Source organism: Temnothorax nylanderi, unplaced genomic scaffold (assembly GCF_030848795.1).
Source record: "Temnothorax nylanderi isolate EJ_2023f unplaced genomic scaffold, tnyl_v1.0 TNYL_tig0352_pilon, whole genome shotgun sequence".
Lineage (NCBI taxonomy): Eukaryota > Metazoa > Arthropoda > Insecta > Hymenoptera > Formicidae > Temnothorax > Temnothorax nylanderi.
In genome coordinates this window covers 80057-101711 of record NW_027249414.1, presented here as the reverse complement: position 1 = coordinate 101711, position 21655 = coordinate 80057, and the positions used below count along the sequence as shown (strand labels likewise).

At 40.6% G+C, this 21655-nt stretch overlaps 2 protein-coding genes across 2 annotated transcripts in view; one reads left to right on the top strand and one right to left on the bottom strand.

Annotated features, from left to right (window-relative positions):
- The window catches only part of LOC139781654 (uncharacterized), a 120333-nt gene that overhangs the window by 66080 nt on the left and 32598 nt on the right, over window positions 1-21655 (bottom strand). The window lies entirely within an intron of this gene.
- On the top strand, window positions 325-11896 carry LOC139781661 (uncharacterized). Its single transcript, XM_071720527.1, has 3 exons — window positions 325-427; window positions 830-2243; window positions 10963-11896. The coding sequence occupies exons 1-3, from the start codon at window positions 325-327 to the stop codon at window positions 11894-11896; spliced, it is 2451 nt and encodes an 816-aa protein (XP_071576628.1).

Genomic DNA, 21655 nt, shown 5'->3' with positions numbered 1-21655 from the left:
CAATTAGAAATGACGGAAAAAGATTATATTCAAACAATTAGAAGCACGTTAACAAGAACTAAGATATTCTTGAAAAGACGAAGCAACGAAGTAGCGATAAATGCATACAATACAACCATATTGACTCTTCTTGAATCAAATATGGATATTCAATTTGTTTTAGATCCATATAGTTGTGCTTCATACATAATTAATTACGTCACAAAAGTTGATGCTGGTCTATCACGATTACTAAGAGAAGCAGCAAAAGATTTGGAAAATGGCAATTTTAATATTAGACAAAAGTTTAGAAAGATCGCTAACGTTTTCATAAATGGTAATACTATGTCTGCACAAGAAGCCGTTTACCATGTTCTTGGCCTACCACTTTCATTATGCAGTAGAGCTTTGGTTTATATTAATACTATACCACAAAAAGAGCGTGTCCGTATGTTGAAAAATGAAAAACATTTAAGAAAACTAAGTGACGATTCAACAGATATATACTACAAAAATATAATTGAAAAGTACGAGAATAGAAATTTTCATAAATTTTCAGATGTTTGTCTGGCCGAATACGCATCTAATTGTGAAGAAAAAAAGAGTACATACAAAAGTGATAGCGATGATGATTATGATGAAGACAAAGAAATTAGAGAACGGAAAGGACATAAAATTATTAGATTTCGTCGTTACAAATTGCAAGAAGATCGATATAATTATTTCAGAGAACAGATTTTATTGTTCTTGCCTTGGAAAAACGATATAGATGATGTAGAGACAAAAGATTGTGAAAAAATTTATATAGAAAATATTCATTTAATTGAAAAAAATAGAAAAAAATTTTCAGTGATAGGTGATGCAGAAATTGACAATGCACTGACTCAAGCACAAAGAGATCAACAAGAAATAGAAGATGAGGAGGAAGAATCTTTTATGAAAATAAAAATCCAAAAGGAACAAGAGATAGATATATTTGGTCAAACAGGTGTAGCGGATTGTTCGAAGGAAAGTAGAAGAAAAATAAGTAGTCCTCCTAAAGCCACAAAAGAAGAAATGATGAATATACTTCAAAAATTAAATGATAAACAAAGAGAAATTGCAATGCATATTTTACATTGTTTCAAAACTAATAATTTACCAATTAAACTATACATTAGCGGATCGGCGGGTGTTGGAAAAAGCACAGTCATCAATGCGATTTATCAGCTATTATTGAATTATTTCGAGGATATACCTAGTGAAAAGAACAATTCGTTAAAAATATTATTATGCGCACCCTCAGGAAAAGCAGCATTTCTAATAGGTGGCGTAACGTTACACACTGCTTTTGCATTACCAATTACACAGTATGGAGGACAAATGCCAGAACTGTCAGCAGACGTGGCAAATACTATTCGAGAAAACTTATTTGAATTAAAATTATTTATTATAGATGAAATATCGATGGTGGGTAGTACGATGTTTAGTCGGATCGATACAAGATTAAGACAAATAATGGGTCGTAATACAAGTTTTGGTGGCGTTTCTGTCCTAATGGTCGGCGATCTTTATCAATTACCACCAGTTATGGATACTTCAATATATTTATGCCCAAAATCGTGCATGTTAAGCTTATTTTCAGAAAATGTTCTATGGAATGAATTTGATTATTTTGAGTTGACAGAAATAATGAGACAAAAAGAAGATAAAACATTTATTGAAACTCTTAACAATCTTGCAAGAGGAACAATGTCTGAAAATAATATTGCACTAATTAAGTCCAGAGAAACGTCAGAGAAAAATGTTCCAAAAGATGCAATCATATTATATGCTGATAATCGTTCAGTAGATAGTTTTAATCAATTAAAAATTAATTTAAAAAATGGTAAAGCTTATGAATGTATAGCCAAAGACACAGTTTTAGGAAAAGTTAGCAGTAAATTGAGAAATAAATTACTAACGTCGTTAAAAAAAAAAAAAAGAACAGAATGTGGTGGCTTGGCTTACAAAGTAGTATTAAAAGTAGGTATTAAATACATGATAGTTACTAATATAGATGTTGAAAATGGCCTAGTTAACGGAGCTTGTGGCATATTGAAAAATATAACATTTAAACCAGGTACAAATGAACCAATTAAAATATGGCTTGATTTTAATAATAATAAAATTGGCGTGGAACAACGAAGACCATATATAAAATATATGACTGAAAATTATATGGAAATGTGTTTAGTTCCGCTATCACCGCTATCTGTCGTATTAAACATTAATGAAAGAATGGGGTATCAAATCGTAAGACAACAATTTCCCATCACACCCGCCGAAGCTTTGACAATACATAAAAGCCAAGGTCAAACTTACGAAAAAGTATGTATAGATTTACGAAATAATTGTCGTATGACGAGGCCAATGCTATACGTAGCATTGAGTAGAGTGACAAAATTATCGAATTTATACATTCTTGGAAGTTTAACACCTCCAAAAAAACCATCCACAGATAATTCTTTGGAGTTAAAAATAAAACGACTAAGAGAAGAGAAATATCTTAAATTATCATATTCAAAAGTAATAGAAGAAAATCAAATAAAAATTATATACCAGAACGTACGATCTCTGAATAAAAATCTAATGAATATATCTTGTGATAAATGGTATAAACAAGCCGATTTATTAGTTTTTGCAAAATCACAAACAATCACAACAGATGATTTGACATTTGAAGGATTTAATATTTTATTCCGAACAGATAATTATGATAAACGTTTACCAAAAGGAATAATATGTTTTATCAGAAAAGAATTGAACGCATTTATAGATGATCACATACAAAAAGATGAAATTATAAATGGACAATACCGTCATGTAGACTTAATACGTATAACCATAAATGAGGTGGAAATCATTACTGGTTATAAGTCTCCATCAGCACCTAGAACTATGTTTGTGCATGAACTAAATAATATTTTAAGCAAGTCAGTAAGTAATGAAAGAATTATAATAGGTGACTTCAATTATGACTCATATAATGAAGGAGGATTTTTTGAAAAACATTTAAATAAATTACACTTTAAACGTGCAATTGGCACACAAGTATCAACTACAAAGTTCAATACGCAGATAGATGTAATATTTATATCAGAGAGAATATTAAATTATAGTGCTGGAGTATACGAAACTTATTTCTCAGATCATAAACCTATTTTTATTGGATTAAATAAGCAGAACAAAATATCAAAACCAAACGTATTTGAAGTATTCAGGGAAGATATTTCTAATAACAAGAATAAAAATAATTCAGAAGAATACTTAATTAATATAACGTCCTGTCATACTAATGAGGCATTTATAAACAATAACGAAAAATGTGTAGAGATTTACCAACCACCACAAACTCTAGAAGAGAACGTGTTAGAAGAATATTCGTGGCTAGATGACAGACCTTTAAACGAAATTATGAAGATAATAGAGAATAAAACTTACTTTCAGCGTGTTGATGTACTATTTATTACTGGTTTACATTGGGTTGACTCGATCTTTATGCCAGATGTTCAGATTGTTGGAGGTCGTCAAGCCGGCAATCAATGGCACTGTATTTATTATGACGGAGATAAACTTCATATATATAATAGTTTGTATTTTGCAACACACTCTTATAATAATCTGTCATTATTTGAACAAAACTACATAAAAAAGCGATACCCTAATTTGAACACGAACAATGTTATATTTGAAAAAGTTACAAAGCAACCGGACTTAGCATCGTGTGGTATATTTGCAGCAGCATTTGCTATATCAATAGCAAGAGGAGAAAATCCATCTAATAAAAAATATTCAATAAATATGCAAAACATGCGTAGACATTGTCTGAGAGTTATTAAAGAAAAAGAATTACTGCCTTTTCGGGAAAAATAATAATTTATGGTAATATTTTAAATAAAGAAAACATATACAAGTAATTCTATTACAACATGTTTAACATATTATTATGTTAATTTGTAAAAAAAATTATGTCTGCAACATTGTGTTTGAACAAGGCATCGTATCTGAACAAGACATTGCATTTGAACAATGCATCATATTTGTCACAGACGAGTGTATAAACAATATAATGTCTGCACAAAACATCGAGTCTGAACAAGACATCGTGTCTGAACAAGACATCGAGTCTGAACAAGACATCATGTCTAAACAAGGCATCGTGTCTGAACAAGACACCAAGTCTGAACAAGACATCGTGTCTGAACAAGACATCAAGTCTGAAAAAGACATCGTGTCTGAACAAGACATCAAGTCTGAACAAGACATCGTGTCTAAAGAAGACATCGTGTCTGAACAAGACATCGTGTCTGAACAAGGTACCGTGTCTGAACAAGACATCGAGTCTAAACAACACATCGTGTCTGAACAAGGCATCTTGTCTGAACAAGACATCATATTTGTCACAAAGACGAACGTGTACAAAATAATATTAGAAAATGATCAAGTTTTTATATGTATACACATATACAGTAAAAAATATAATAAATAGAAAAAATATTCTAAATTTTTTCTTTTTTGACGAATAAATTCGATGTTATCCCAGGTAGCAAGACTCGTCATTTTGACGTCAATTGACGTCAAAAGTCTGTCATTTTGACGTCTTTTGACGTCATTTGACGTCAAAATGACGAGTGCTTGCTACCTGGGATAGTTATAATCATAAAAATTCGATTACATCCTAATATTATTTTTTAGTGGATTAGGCCTACAGGGAAAACCACTTAAAAAAAAACGCGTCAACAATAGTACCTCATAGGTGACGAGGAAATCTATTGTCGTGATTTTACAAACGTCGGTTAACTTTAAACTTTAGTTTACTCACTTACTATTCGTACTATCTCTTTCTAAGGAGAACAGTTAGAACATCTCAAGTCTCAATAAATGGGACATCAAAAAATGATGTTTTAAGATAATAAAAAAGTGTGCAAGTAGAAACTTGCACATTGCTTCCTCATAGTTATTAAGTGTGCAAGTAGAAACTTGCACATTGCTTCCTCATAGTTCTTAAATGTGCAAATAGAAACTTGCACATTGCTTCCTCATAGTTCTTAAGTGTGCAAGCAGAAACTTGCAATTGCTTCCTTATAGTTTTTAGGTGTGCAAGTAGAAACTTGCACATTGCTTCCTTATAGTTTTTAGGTGTGCAAGTAGAAACTTGCACATTACTTCGTCACAATTTTTAAGTATGCAAATTATTTTTAGGTGTGCAAGTAGAAACCTGCACATTGCTTCCTTATAGTTTTTAAGTGTGCAAGTAGAAACCTGCACATTGCTTCCTTATAGTTTTTAAGTGTGCAAGTAGAAACCTTCGCTCACAAAGCTTCCTCTATGAGGAAGCCAAAACAAATAAATACTAATAATTATACATCGAATAAATACAAGCTTCCTCATAGAAGAATTTTGAATTACTTTTAGATACAGACGCCGAACAACCAAATTGCTCAACATTAGTTCCACAGTGTAAATTGAAACGTAAATTATCAACTAAAAATACAATCATTGCGAGAAAGAAGAAAGGTAATAAACGTAATAGAATTGATTTATATTCTCAACCATAAAGATTTGATTTATATTAATCATGAAGATGTGATTTATCTTCTTAATCATGAAATTGTAATTTATATTCTCGGTCATGAAGCTGGGACATATGACATATCTGAAGTTATGACATATGACATATCTGAAGATGTGACATACCCAGACAGCACCATGACCAAAATCGGGACATAAGACGTTTTTTAGATGTCTTTTAGCCATCTTTTAGTAAGATGTCTAAAAGATGTCTAAAAGACGTCTGAAGATGTGACATATTACATATAAAAAAATATATTTTGTATTATTTAAATTGTTTGTCTAAATTTTATTTATCTACATTATTTCTAGATTCTATTTTACACCTTTTCCACGTAACCCGACAATCGCAATTATCTATGCACGAAAAGATTTTTCCCTGTTCCCTATTGCTGTTTTTTGTTCTTTTTTATTTAAAGAAAATAAAAAGACATTTACGGTAGACTTTCTTTTACAGCAGATCTTTCACATTTGTGAATTTCAAAATTTTTATCTTTTATTGATAACTATATAAAAAAAAAATTGGAAAATCATAGGTTCTGTCAGTCATTAAAATTTCTACATACTGAAATTTCTATTAATTTATATTTATAAATATCTATAAATAAAATTGTATAAATTTTATAAATTCATATTTATATTTATATTAATAATATGAATTATACGAAATCCCTGCAACATTAGTATACATCGGTAACATGTAAAAAATTTGTGAAAGAATTGGAGCTGTTTTCGAGATTTTATATCTGTATCAACCCAAGGAGCGCAAAAATGTTTTATAAAACCTGTCATTTATAAATCGAATGCTCAATTTGCATTAATTAAGCATTTGAATGAGCGCATTTTGAACACGCAATTAATGTAGTTGGAAGACAATGTAATTGTACGCGTATTAAAAGTACGTTATACACGCATTGGCGCTTCTTGGGAAGTTTATCCAGATAACTGATTTATAAATTTTTAATGGTATCTTTTTATACATGATTTCAAATCATGTTTTTTTCCTTTCACTGATATTTTATCTTACAAAAAAAATTATTTTATCCTGTTCCTGTTATACAGATTTTTCCAAGAAGTTTCCTGTGGCTGTTTTTCCGTTCTTTTTTATTTAAAGGTAAATAAAAAGACATTTACAGCAGACTTTCTTTAACAGCAGATATTTCACATTTGTGAATTGTCTGCTGTAGAGATATACTCATTTTCAAGACATTTTCAAAATCTATTTTTGACAGATTTGACTATGTGGGTAATTAATTCCTCATTAATTATTGCGAAGACAGCACATAAAACTAAAAGATGACGAAAAGACGTCTTTTTATAGTCGTACTGCTTTTTCTGCTAAACATAACTTAGAATTTTTAAATGGAGCAGAGGTTTTATAAGAATATAAAATAGATATTCTATAAATAGATATATTTTCGCACGTAAAACTAAAAGATGACGAAAAGACATCTTTTTATAGTCGTACTGCTTTCTCTGCTAAACATAACTTAGAATTTTTAAATGGAGCAGCGGTTTTATAAGAGAATATAATCATATATATTTTCATATATAATCATTGTGACGTGACAAGTCGCGTCCGCTCCCCGCACGGGCTCGGCCGAGGGGAGGTTCGGGGGTGCTTCCTCGTTCGGATCGGGGGAGGGCCATTCTTGTTATTAATTAGTATTTAAGCTCTTTTAAGGGGATCGCCGGTGGTGACTGGAGGATTTGTGTAACGGCCTTGAGCCGCCCCGAGGGAGAAATCGGAGAGCCAAGGAAAGGACCGAGGGACGTGGCTGTAGTCGGGTCGCGTTCGGACCTCCCCGCAAGCGCCATTAAGGGTCGCCGTACGAGAAGCGGCCTCGAGCTCGACCACCGCCGCAAGTGAAACAGAAGGACCCCGGGGGACGCCCTGAGGTAACGTAAGAAAGACCAGGATGCAGCAGCATGGCTAGGGAATGTGCACAGCCTTGTGGCCACCCCGAGGGGTTGCCGGTAGACGTGGCCAAGGCCCGGCCAGCCTGACCCACGTCACGCCGGCCCAAAGAGTCGCGGCCTGGACAGCTGGATTTTGAAGGGGCCGCGCGAAGCGGACGTAGTTTGAGCCGCGCCGCCATGAGGAGCGGCGCCCGGCACGGAGGGGAGCGCTAAGATCGGCGCACGCCACGAGCGGCGCACCACTGCGCAGGCGCGGGGAGCCGGCGCGATCCCGGGGAGCCATCGTCGCCTCACTGTCGTGCCGGACATAGCGAGGAGAGCACGCTGCGAGCCTGGGACTGCCGATCCGGACACCCTGCGGACGACAATTGTAAGGTCACCACTCTGGCGTCCCCGTGTGGGTAAGGACTCGTTTGAGGCGATGGCCCCAGTCTATCGCGAAGTAGGGTACCTTAATTATCTGGCCCTACCTGGCAATATCTGCTTATCTGGCCACCTCTGTTCTCTGGAATGAGCGCCTCTCGTTACCTTGCGCTCGTTATTAGTATCTCGAGGAGTGAACCGGAATTCACGAAGGGACCCCGCCGAGAACGAGTCTTGCCGTAAGTAAAGACAACAGAGGCCCTCCCCGGGAAGGTCGCCGCGGCCGACAGTCGCGTGGCGGATATTGCATGTGTGTATCAGTCGCAGTGAACGATTAGAGTCGCGATCGCGCAATTTGTGTTGAAGATTCGGGCGGTCGCGCAATAGTTTCGGAAGATACACGTCGCGAGTGGCAAGGTAAATTTGAATGGCACTCGGTCGTGTAGTTGAAGTGTAGAGTGCTCGGGCCCGCGAGAAAGCCGACGATTGCGACGTGCGTTGGGAGGGACCGTAGGGTCAGCGGGATTGACGCGGTGCCGCGAAATCGCCGGGGTTCACGAGAAGTCGCGGGATTGACGCGGTGCCGCGAAATCGCCGGGGTTCACGAGAAGTCGCGGGATTGGTGCGGATAGCCGCGGAATCGTCCGCGATTCAGGTCGTTTGGGATTGCGTTAGGGATATCCGAGGCGAGGACGATCGTCTGCCGAGGGTGCGGCTAGGCGAGATCGCCCATCGAAGGAGATATCATTTGGCGGGAACGATCGCCTGTCGGCAGGGCCGACACGACGGGATCGCCCGCCGTTATTGCGTCGTACGGGGATCGCGGGGAGCCCGAGTACTCGCGCGTGTGGATGAATGTTCGTTGTGTTAAAGTCGTGTGGATACGTGTTCGTCGGTCTTGCGTTAATCGAGTCGTAAAGTCGTGCGTATATGTGAGTTCGTCGGTATTGCGTTGATCGAGTCGTGCGTATTCGACTGCGTGTCTTGCGATCTCTACCCGGTATATTTTGCGTTATCTATCTTGAGATCTATACTTTGCGCTATTCTGAGACCTATATTTTGCGTTATCTTGAAATCTATACGCTGCGTTATTTTGGGATCTCAATCATAGATCCTACGATTTTAAAGAGATTATCACCTATACTTTCACCGATTATGTGGATTGATTTCAAATATATCATTCTTGTTTTTTATTCATTTTTGTGTGGTTAATTGTGTCACGCCTACTCTCCGAATTCCCACGAAAGGAAACTACGCCCTGAAGTATCGCGCTGATTCTTGCTAGGTGCTAAGGTACGGTACGGTGGTGCGAATAGTCGCACCTGGCGCCCATCGGATTACGTTTGTCTGGTCATTTTCTGCGGGCATCTGCCCGCGTTACCTTTTTATGTCTGGCCGTTATCTGCGGGCATCCGCCCGCGCTACCTGGCCAATCAACCTAACTTCGCGTTTTGGTGAATCCACGATAGCCCTCCCCCGGATAGCGAGACCGGGGGAAAAAGCATCGCATCATATAATGTTGTTCAAGATTATATTTCCATTTCTTATATGATCATATATAATTTATATATATAGCTCCTCCGTCTCGGTCCGGGGATGGTGGCTATTCACCCCGAAGTCCGGTCTGCAGCGGAGGAGGGCAGGTGAAACTTGTTTTGCCCCGGCGCCTGGGGCCCTGCTTGCTACGGGTCCGCCCGCCGCTGTATCAGGCGCCGCGCGCGTGTCCTCCTGCGCTCCTTCGCGCTCGGCGGCCCGCGAGCTTCGCCAAGATCCGCTTTTTGTCGTTCGACTTCTCGCCTCGATTCTCCTGGCCTGTTCCATCCCTTGCACTCCCTCGTTGAAAATCCGTATCTCGTCTCGGTGAGGCGCCGCGCAGTATACAAAATAGAAAAATAAAAGGGATCAGAAAACAAAAACGCGATTACATTATGCCCCTGGAAATCTCGCATCGACTCTCTGGACCGTCCTCGCCTTAGAGGCGTTCAGGCATAATCCCACGGATGGTAGCTTCGCACCACCGGCCGCTCGACCGAGTGCGTGAACCAAATGTCCGAACCTGCGGTTCCTCTCGTACTGAGCAGGATTACTATCGCAATGACTGGTCATCAGTAGGGTAAAACTAACCTGTCTCACGACGGGCGAAACCCGCGCCTTGTGACGGCGGCGGGGCGCTGCCACGATGCAGCGAAACTGCAACGTCACAGGCCATATAATATTATTCAAGATTAGAGAGGAAGTGGCTGAGAGGGGGAGCGAACGGTTGACTCGGAATAAAGGAGGAGACAGATAAGGGCTTGGAAAGGTGGCAAAGGCAGGGAAAATGAAGAAGTGAGGTGGAGTTGGTGGAGGAGGCGTGGAGGAGGTCGAGAAAGTGGAGGAGGAGTCGAGGGTGACACGAGGAGAGAGTGGTGCGGGTTGAAAGTCAGGGTGCTTTTGGAGGTTAGGACGAGGAAAAGGAGGAAGAAGGGGCAGGGACGGAAGAGGTGAGAAGATGTGGAGGGGGAGCGGCGGCTTGGAGCAGGGTGCGGCAGGCGGAAGTGGAGACGTGGGACCCGCTAGTTGGTCTGTCGGCGAGGCGCGGTGGAAGTAGCGGTACGAGCCGGCGCGGGGGGTCGACTGCTCCGAAAAGGCATGTTGGCACCACTGCGGGACGGCGGGACGTGGCGAAGAGAGAAGAGATACCGACGATGGTGGAGATGGCGCGAGAGGCGAGCTGGAAATTAAGGCGGGTGCGCATCGCGCGTCAGCGCGACAACGATCGAGGGTCGAGAGTCGGTGATCGATTGATCGAGGGAAGAGGTGTCGACGGAGCATAGCGAGCGCACGGCAGTGCACGTGGTGACAGCAGAGCGAGGAGAGATGTGAGAGACGGCAACAAGGAAAAGAAGGAAAGCAAGGAAGCAGTAAAAAAAGTAAAGAAGAGCAGGAGAAAAGAAGAGAAGGAGAGGGCAAAGGTGAAGGGTGAACAAGTAAGTGAGAGAGTAGGAGGAGGAGCGAGACGGGAGGCGCGCACACACACACGCGCAGGGGGGTTAGAGGAGACAGAAAGAAGGAGAGAGGAAGGGTAAGAATCGGAGGGTCTGATGAGGGTGCTGAGCACGATTGCAGAGGAGTTAGGAAGGATCAGAAGGGTGCTAGAGAGAAGGGAAGGGGGGCAGAAGGAGCGGGGAGTACCGAGAAGAGAGGGCTGAAGAGTACGGGTGAAAGGAGCGAGCCGGGAAGCAAGACGGAAGAGGGAAAGAGTAGTGAGGAGGAGGAGATGAGAAGAGAGGTTGCAGGATGGAGAGGTGAAAAGGCGGAGGAAGCTGCAGCAGAAGAAAGGAAGGCGTCGAAGGGGGTTAAAGAAGGCGGAGAAGAAGAGAGGAGGATAGTATGGGACAGAGGGGAGATGATCGGAAGATGGGTGGAGGAGGAGGCAAGAAGAAGAGTAAAGGCGGCGGGGACGAGAGGGGGGCTGACCTGGGGGGAGGAACAGAGATGGAGGGAGATGGAGGAGGTGGGGAGGGTAGAATGTAAGACGAAAGGGGGAGGGTCACAGAAGGAGGCAGAGAGAAGAGAGAGCGAAGAGAGTGAGAAGACAAGGAGGCTAAAAGAGAGGGTGAAGAGGTTGGAGGAGGAGAGGGAGCAAAGGGAAAGAAGGAAGAGGAATGTGGTTTGGAGGGGGTTGGATGGGAGGGACGCAGAAGAAAGGAGGGGTCTGATGGAAAGAGTGGCAGAGAAGGTGTTGGGTAAAGTGCCGAAGATTAGAAGGGTGTGGGAAAGAAGAGGGGCGGGAGGGAGGGATGTGTTGATAGTGAAGATGGAGGATGAGAAGGAGAGAGCGGATCTGTTAGGAAGGTATGGGGAATTCAGGCAGAGGTGGGGGATAGGTGTAGACGAGGACTTGACTATGGAAGAGAGAAAAGCGAGGTGGAGGTTACTTAAAAAGGCAAGGGAGGAGAGGGAAAGAGGTAGGAGAACTAGGGTAGAAAACAGGAGAATTTGGGTGGAAGAAAAGGAGATTGTGTGGAACAAGGATGAAGGAAAATTGGAGGAGAAGTAAGGGTAGGGATGGCCGGGGGTCGAAGAAGGGGGGAAAGGAGAAGGAAGCGAAGGGGAAAGGGAGGAAGTTATTCCTGTGTTGCAGAGGCGGGAGCGGTGAGGAGGCGGAGAGCTGAGGAGTTGGAGCACGGAAAGAGGGTGAAAGAAGCGGCCAGGAGGAGGGAAAGGAGAGGCAAGGTCCGAAAGAGTGGGGGGGTACCAGGATGTAAAGGGTCGCACGCGGCCAGGTCGGGTATAAGGGGATTGTATTTTGTAAAGGGTTGGGTACGTCCCTAAAAAACGCCACATGGGTTGTATGATGAGTGTAGGATATTTGTAAGAGGTTTGGGACCGTTCCTCGAGAAAAAACGCCTTTCAAACCCTGATGGGAAAAGAAATAAAGTCTATACATACATACATACATATTATTCAAGATTATATTTCCATTTCTTATATGACCATATTTATTAATATATAAAACAGAATAAGTACGAAAGAGATAGAATGGCAACAGAAAAAACATAACGGAAAAAAGAAGTAAAAGATCAAGCAAATGTGATAATACGAGAACATAATAGTAAAAATAATAGTAAGAAAAATAACGTAAACTCTTGGAAAGAGAAGAACAAGTAAGTTTTAATTATACAGTAAATTTTTCGCGATTGTACGTCCAAGTAGACAAATTTCGGCGTTTAATATTTAGAAAACAAATAAATTTTAACTATACAAAATGCCTCGAAAAAGAAAAGGCGAAAATTTGAGTAAAGTGAGTCGTGAAAGTAGCCGTTCAAGACAAAGAAGAAAAAATGAGAGTTTGAAGGAAAGGACTGAAAGACTTGAAGCTGATGCTCAGAGACATGCTCAGCAGAGGGCCGACGAAAATAATGAGGCAAAATTTCAAAGACTTGAAGCTGATGCTCAGAGACATGCTCAGCAGAGGGCCGACGAAAATAATGAGGCAAAATTTCAAAGACTTGAAGCTGATGCTCAGAGACATGCTCAGCAGAGGGCCGACGAAAATAATGAGGCAAAATTTCAAAGACTTAAAGCTGATGCTCAGAGACATGCTCAGCAGAGGGCAGAGGAAAATGATGAGACAAGGTCTCAACGACTGGAAGATAATGCCCAGAGAAATGCTCAGCAGAGGTCAGAGAAAACTGATGAGACAAGGTCTCAACGACTGGAAGCTAATGCCCAGAGAAATGCTCAGCAGAGGGCAGAGGAAAATGATGAGACAAGGTCTCAACGATTGGAAGCTAATGCCCAGAGAAATGCTCAGCAGAGGGCAGAGGAAAATGATGAGACAAGATCTCAACGACTTGAAGCTGATGCCCAGAGACATGCTCAGCAGAGGGCCAAGGAAAATGATAAGACAAGGTCTCAACGACTGGAAACTGATGCCCAGAGACATACTCAGAGAAGGTGCCAAGCCAAACAACTGAATCACCATATTGCGTTAATTGCCAAAGGTCATGAAATAAATGTGCCTGTTTACACACTTGGCCAAATGAATGTCGAATGCCAATTTTGCAAATCGTTAAACTTTATATATGAAAAGCCTAAAGATGGAAAATTTACATATTGTTGCCAAAAGGGCAAGCTTCAATTAAAACACATAAATTTTCCTGAATTTCTTAAAAAATTATTCATGGGAAATGATGCTCCATCTAAGAATTTTATGGATAATATTCGTTCATATAACAGCGCTTTAGCTATGGCCTCCATGGGTGCCCCAGGCAATAGGAATCCCTTGGATGTAGTGAACCTTGCTCCTTATTGCTTGAAGATTCATGGGCAATATCATCATTTGACCTCGACAGCAATGCGCCCAGGTGATGGGCAACCCCCACGATATGCATATCGTGCACAGTTTTACTTTTTGGATACGGAAGAAGCTGTTCATCATAGAATGAATAACGAAGCCAATCAAAGGTGTGACCCAGCCCTGATGAGAGATTTATCATGTTTCATGATCCAATGCAATGAATTTGCCAAGACTTTTAAGATGATGCGTCAAGTTATACAAGATCTTAATCCAAGACGCACTCAAGCTCCAAACTTGATGTTGTGCTTTCGAAATGATCCTCAACATGATCAAACAAGATACAATGCTCCACGAGCTAATGAAATAGCCGTGGTCTTTCAGAATGTTGATGGTGAGCCTCCATTTGAGAGAGACATTCGGATTTATAACAAAAATTCGAGCGATGTCCAACAAATTTCAATTCTGGACGAAAGATGTGACCCAATGTGTTACCCTTTATTATATCTATACGGTAATGATGGATGGCATTCAGAATTTATTTAATGTACCAGCTCGCGCAGAAGCCAGGTCTAATGATTTGATGAGGGAACTAACACGAAACCCAATAGTGGACTGTTCAGAGACTGTGTATTCGCAAAGAAATATATACCAATGAAAGAACATATATCGTTCAAATAAATAGAATACAATAACGTAAGCTGTTTCTTATATAATGCAAAGAAAAAGTAATTAGTCGTAAAGATCCCTTCCGTGATATTTTGTTACGTAGGGTAGACCGGGGCACGTTGTCACACATTTTTTTCAATATTTTTTGTATTTTTTACATTCAATATTTGAGAGTATTGTGATATGCCAAAATTTCGAGTGAACCCAACGTGACCGGGGCACGTTGTCACATCAAATGTAATTGCATGCAAAATGTTATCCAAACTGTATTCAACTGTATTCAACTGTATTCAACTGTATTCAACTGTATTCAACGTAAATATCAATATATTATAGTGCGCTGCAATGTAAAAAAGTAAAATTCTTCACAGAAACATTTATTTTATTTCAAAAAAGTACAAAAAGCACGAAGTTTTCGTCTTAATCTAAATACAAGAATTCCACTCGAATGCGCAACTTATTGATCGTTAACAGCAAGACGAATTACTTCTAGATCGACTACTGCGGCTCTCGCAGTTTTCCGTTTGTAGGAGCGCACCATATCCCAATTGCACCTATGACATTAAAATTCGTGACAACGTGCCCCGAGGGCATTTTTTTACTCCAAACAGCCTCATGGCCGACACGTTTGAGATATTCATAAGGTTAGGTATTGCACGCGGTAGGTAAAAGTACATACTTTAAGATAATATAAAGGTCTATTCTGAAAAAACATAAGCTTCATATCCAGTACGTTGAATATTAGACAATAAAATTTTACTTACGGTCGCAAAAAACTTTCAAGTTGATTTTACGTCAACACGGCTGGAGCAATCTCAACACTGTAAACACACCAAAGATGGGCATACACTAACACGTTTTGGGAATGACGGGTGCTGCCCTCTGGTTATTAGTTTTTTAAATAAAGCCGATGTGACAACGTGCCCCGTGTGACAACGTGCCCCGGTCTACCCTATCTGTCTTTTAGTAACACTTATTTCAAGAGAATGATTTTCGTGTTGTTTACAACACTGAGTTGAAGATGATACGTATCTCGAATTATCTGATTTTGATGTCTTTCAGATTTTCAGGAAGCTAATCGTTTTACTTTTATCCAGAAAAGGATCTTAATTATCAAACATGTATAAAACATGTATACACAATATCTGTTAAGAACCTAGAAATAATATAAGAAATAAGACGAATAGACTTAATATGCCAACTCAATTGGTCTCTGATATATAATCTTTTAGAAAACAACACTACTCAATTTCTCAAGTCAACCAGTAATACAAGAGATAATAATATGATAACTATTATTTCTCAATCTCAATGAACAATAGAATATATGCAATGTATAGCAGTGTTCATTAACAGTGACACGTTAAGTCCGTTCTTAAAGAAAGCAAATATCGCTCAATCTCATTATATCTAAATCATACCTTAAAGTAATCGCTAATGAAACGCTCGCACGACTGTATATGAACTTATCTCTTATCTTCGTTATAAAGAAAACGCTCGTGATAATGTTAAAGAAACGCAAAAGACAGATTTGTCCTTGAATCGTGTTAAACAATTAATGAAACGCTTGTTTACACAAAGAAAGATTGATTTGATCACACTCAAGTATGTAAGGATTAACATAACGTTGTTAATGAAAAGTATTATCGTTACATTTAATGAATCAAATAGAATATTGAAGAAACTTTATCGACGATCGTCATTTTACCAAAGAAATAGTTTAGAATTATAATTACTGAGCTCAGTATTCTCAATAAAGTCTAATTAATCCAGCAGATTTATCTTATCGTCTTTGTGAGAGATGAATGATTCTCTCGCTCTCGGTTTATCTGGAACCAATGATCGGCAACGTGACAAGACCATGCGGTCGTCTCAGTGTTAGATCGTCATCTAACGCATTCTCATAAACGATCATCGGTTAAAGCAAAAGAAATTGACTCGTTACCTGATTACTGTCGACGACAGTGCATACAGTCTCATGATTTACGGCCTCGATCAAGATCGAAAGGGCCTTCTCTCGAGTGAAAATATTGGTCGTGTTACCAATCTCGCCAGAGCTTTCCAGAACTTTCCAGTAGAATCTGCGTCGTCGTTTACCGTCTCTCTCTCTTTCTGTTCCTCGTTCAGTAGAATGGTGGATTCTCGATATTGAATGTAATACGGCCTTTCATAAGCGTGTCGTCCTCGTCGTGCAGATATTGATGCTTTAATCATCTAAGTCGTAATTATACGCAATTGACCAAATGAAACGGTAACTCTTTATGACGCAATAGCTAACTCAACACACGATCCGTCGTGGAGGACGTCCGAATCGAGAATGATCGCTCGCTGCGCTGCACGAACGGACACGCCCGCTCTCGCATGCGCATTGATACACTCTACCGTTCGCGCTACCCGGGCTGCCACTCGGTCCGCGCCACGCGCGCAGCGACGCATCACATGTGAACTGGCAGCGCTCGCTAGCATGGTCGCCATCTATACTCGTTTGCTTTTCGCACTATATTTGAATCTAATATCGACGAATACACAATCTCTGTCCTTATTCTGCTTTACTTTTAAACAGAATTGAAATCTCATAATCCTCAATATCCAGGATTCAAAGTAACGCAAATGGACTATTATGCTCACTTGCTGGCACCAAGAGCAGAATTTAGCCAATTTCAAAGAGCAGGCAAATTGAGATGTCAATTTATACTTGATGCCTATATGAAAACTGAAGCTAATAGGTTTAATTACATTAAATTGAATCAGCCCCAATTAAGACCTGAACTTTATTCAGGGTTAATGGATCATCTTTATAATCGAGCACAAAACGAAGGAATTATAGCTGGTATACCTGTAATATTACCATCCTCATTTATGGACAGTCCAAGGAATATGCAAGAAAAGTACCAAGATGCTTTGGTCAGAAAGTTTGGTAAACCAGACATTTTTTTTACGATGATTTGCAATCCTCAATGCCCTGAAATTAAGGAAAACCTTGATGGATGCTCATTAGAGTATCGACGTAATTTGGTCGCTAAAACATTTAGCTTGGATGTCAAAGAGATTATGAAGGATCTAATCCAAAATGGGATTTTTGGAAATATCATAGCCTATGCAGGCGTGATTGAGTTCAAAAAAAGAGGACTTCCACATTTGCATTTACTTGCAATGTTGAGTGATGAAGATAAGCCTCGACTTCAAGAAGTCATTGACATGATGGTATGAGCTGAAATTCCTGACGAAGAAAGATATCCAGAACTTAATGCAAAAGTTCTGAAGCACATGATTCATGGTCCTAGTGGCAACCAATCTCAGAGATATCCTTGCACTGGTGACGATGGAAAATGCTCAAAAGGCTTTCCAAAAGAGTTTCGAGACGAAATAAATGCTAATGTGAATGGATATCCCATGTATCAACGAAGGAATACTGGGAAAAAATACATTGTCAGAGGCAAAGAAATTGACAATCGATGGGTGGTGCCATATTCGCCATATTTAATCATGAAATATGATCGGCACATCAATTTAGAAATATGTCATCAGTGAAGAGCGTAAAATACTTATATAAGTACATTCACAACGGATTTGACTGTGCCGCAATTGAAGTGCAAACACTAGATGGCACAAGGCTTATTATAGTAGATGAAGTTAACTCATTCCTGGATGCAAGATATGTTAGTGCTCCAGAAGCAATGTGGAGACTGAATGGATACGATCTATTCATGAAGTCTCATACAGTAATAAGACTAACAGTCCATTTGCCTAATCGTCAAATGGTTTATTTCAGAGCGGGAAATGAAGAGCAAGTTGCTCAAAGAGAGCTCACCCGAGATACTACACTCACTGCATAGTTCAAATTGAATCAATCAGACGAAAATGCGGTGCATTTTCTTTACACAGATATTCCTTCTCAGAACGTTTATGAAAAGAAAAAAACTAAGTGGAAGCCACGCCAAAAAGGTTGAACCGTCAAATCAAATATCTCGGAACCTGTATATTGTGCGAACTCGCTATTAACATTGTAAACGCTGCTTATGGTACCCATGTGACCAACGGAGTTTCGGCAGGTTACCTGCCGTGTTACGATTTTTACGAGAGCAAACGTGTTTTCGGAAGGTGAAAGTGAAATTTTCTGCGCGTGGAAATTTTGTAATATCTGCAATAATATTTGCTCTCCAAATCTCGAGGTACGTGATTATAAAGAGTAATGCATGCTGAACACGAATCCAGTGTAGTTTTTTCATTATCGTTGATGTCTAATATTTCGTGGGCGATCAAACCTGAAACTTGTGTTTGGGGCTAATCCGTCAGTAAGCACCCGGGGCTGGTCCGGCAGTCTCGTCACTGTGGCGCGCCGGGCGCACGACTTCAGCTCACGGCGATTTCAGGTTAGGTTTCCCTCGAGCGTGATTCTGTCTTCCCTTGCACGTGCGTCAGTTTGTATAGGAGGGAAATGGTACGCACGTATCGTCGCAAAACGGGTGTTTTGGCCGACCGAAAAGATGGCGGACCGTTGTTTTCGAGATCGCTCGCGCTCACGGCACGTCGGCGAGGTACGGCGAGACACGGCACGGCTCTGAGATCCCGCGACTTCCGCGCGAGAGTTAACATGCCGCGCTCGCGGTAGATCGTCCCGGCCGCGGTAGATTGTCGTTGTTGGTCGTTGTTTCAGTGACAGTCGCGCGTGCGACCGCATCGTCCAGCGTTCGCCGTATCGTCTCGGCGTCATTGTCGCTGCCGCGCCGTTGTAGTGGTGGTGGTGTCGGTGGTGGTCATCGTCGTCGTCGTCGTCGTCGTCGTCGTCATGGTGGTGGTGGTCGTGGCCGTCGTTGTCGTCGTCGTTGCTCCGTACAAGGCGACGTAAATCACATAATCCCTGGGTCCTGACGCGACGTGTCGTCGTCGGCGCGTCGAGGAATCGGCGCGAGGACGCCGTCAATTCCCGTCGACAAGGAGCAACTCAAGAAGGCAGTTCTTGCGGTGAGAAAAAATAAAATAAAAAAATGCCGCACAAACAGAACCGCAGCCTTCGACGAGCAGTGGGCGTAAATCGAAGTCAAGGAAGCAGCAGCGGTCGGATTCTGACGAAGACTTGGATAATACGTGCTGCGTGTGCTCAAGAAGTTGACAATAAACAGAGCATATGGGAAACAGTGCATTGCGTGTGAGCGTAGGGCACACAACACATGCGTGCGCTTGTCAGGATCTGTATTCACGTGCCTAAATTGTTTTATGGAATAGGTAAAACAATTATTTTTTAATAAATTTTTATATTTTTCTCTTAAAAAACAATTATTAAAATGTATCCTATCATTTTTCAGGATTAGATGTATGTATATGTATTAAAAATGCAGTGTGACGGATAAACCCCGGGGGGGGGGGGGGTGACGGTTAAACCCCGGCATTTTTGAAATTTCAATTTTTCCACCGTTGTCGTTTTTGCTCTATACCGGTTAAACAAAGCGACGTAGATAAAAATTTCCTATATAAATTTTGTAGCTAAAGGTTCACTCTTTACAGTGGTATACCACATTTAACTAAAATTATTTATTTTGTTGTTAAAAATCGGCACCGAAAAAAAAACTGACGGTTTAGCCCCGGTCTTCCCTACTTTATAAGACGTTCAAGGATGCGGCAATTGCAAAGAATTTGGTAGAAGCAGATGATCTGTGGGCCAAAACAATAGAGGAAGCGACAGGAACCCATATGCCTGCACAGCTTCGAGAGCTATTTTCCTACATTTGTATCTTTGAAAATCCAACAAATGTACCAACTCTTTGGGATAGATACAAAGAATCCATGATTGAGGACTTTGTACACGGCAATGTTGTCAATTCTGAAAATATGGCTTTGAATTATATACAAGAAATTCTGAGGAATAATGGAAGCAGTTGTGAGAATTTCCAATTGCCAAATCCAAATCCAGTGATTATTTACGTAAGAGAGTATAATGTGGATGAGGAAAGGAGACGCGGTGACTATTTGTTATCGACACTAAATGCTGAGCAAAAGCACGTGTACGATTTGGTCATGCGAGCAATTGACAATGAGAATGAACCACAGCGGCTATTTTGTATAGATGGGTTTGCAGGTAGTGGTAAAACCTATCTGTTTAACACATTTCTGAGTGTTATCCGAGTAAGAAACGAGGAAGTTCTACCATGTGCATCAACTGGCATTGCTGCCACACTTCTAAAGGGAAAAAGAGCATATCACTCCCTGTTCAAACTTTCCATTCCAATTGATGATGGTGCTAAATTTAATATCAGAGAAAACTCGAAAGCTGCACGAGAACTGATCTCTGCCAAACTCATCATATGGGATGAGGTGAGCATGACTGTTTAAAAAATACTGAAAGAGAGTCGAGTATTCAAAATGTATATCGAAAAGTCGAATGTAATGCATACGAAGTTTTCATGAGATTGGTACGATCGCGCGAGTCTCGATCTTCTTCGGTTTCCTTCACGAGTTGCTATGGCAGCGAAATCATTGATTCAACAGACTTTATCTGTCTGGTGCGTGTGCTAAGTGCGAGTGCTCGGTCCTTCGGACGTTCCTTTTTTTTGCTGAGATCTAATCGACTTTCCTGTGAGGAACAGTGAGGTTACCGCATAGCGTTAGGACGAATCGGTGCCGCTGAAGGATACCTAGTAGCGGATCAGGCGGAACTCCGACCCTTCCTGCGCGACAAGGGAACGATCCTACGGATCTTCCCTTTCATAGCAATTCTTCGGAACTTCTTCCACATATCGATCCTTCTTTTACATATTCAGGTGCGTAGAGCTTGGGGCATTTCCGGCTGAGAACGTATTCGTCCTGCTATAAGAGAATAATCCTCATCTTTGGCCTTTTCATATTCAGGTTTAGGCAAAGATTCAATAGTATGGACATGTCGGAAATGTATGAATCACGCGGTATACTACTGTGGCTCTACAAGCCTAATTAACGGGATCGCTTACAACGATCGCCGAGTTGATATTTCAATTGAGAACGTTTAAAAACGTTAACAGATCGATGGGATCTGCTCTCTTTTGTTTCCAGGATACAATCTTGCATTTTCCAGGTATGTTTTTCTGTCCTTTCTACAATACGTCAGGATGATTCCGGAACTATTTATACATTGTGAGGATACGTAATATTGCTCCTTCGACCGTCATTTCATGAGATCGACCCGGCGTAATCTACATTGAGTTATAAATATATATATATAATGTCTCGTAAATTATCTCTGGATAGAGTTTTCACGATAACTTACATATTTGAAGTTCCGATTAAATAATCAGTTTACGATTTTATATTATTTGCTACTTCCTTCTTCATCTCAATATACTATCGTACGTCGTAATATTAGTAATATTAAAACTT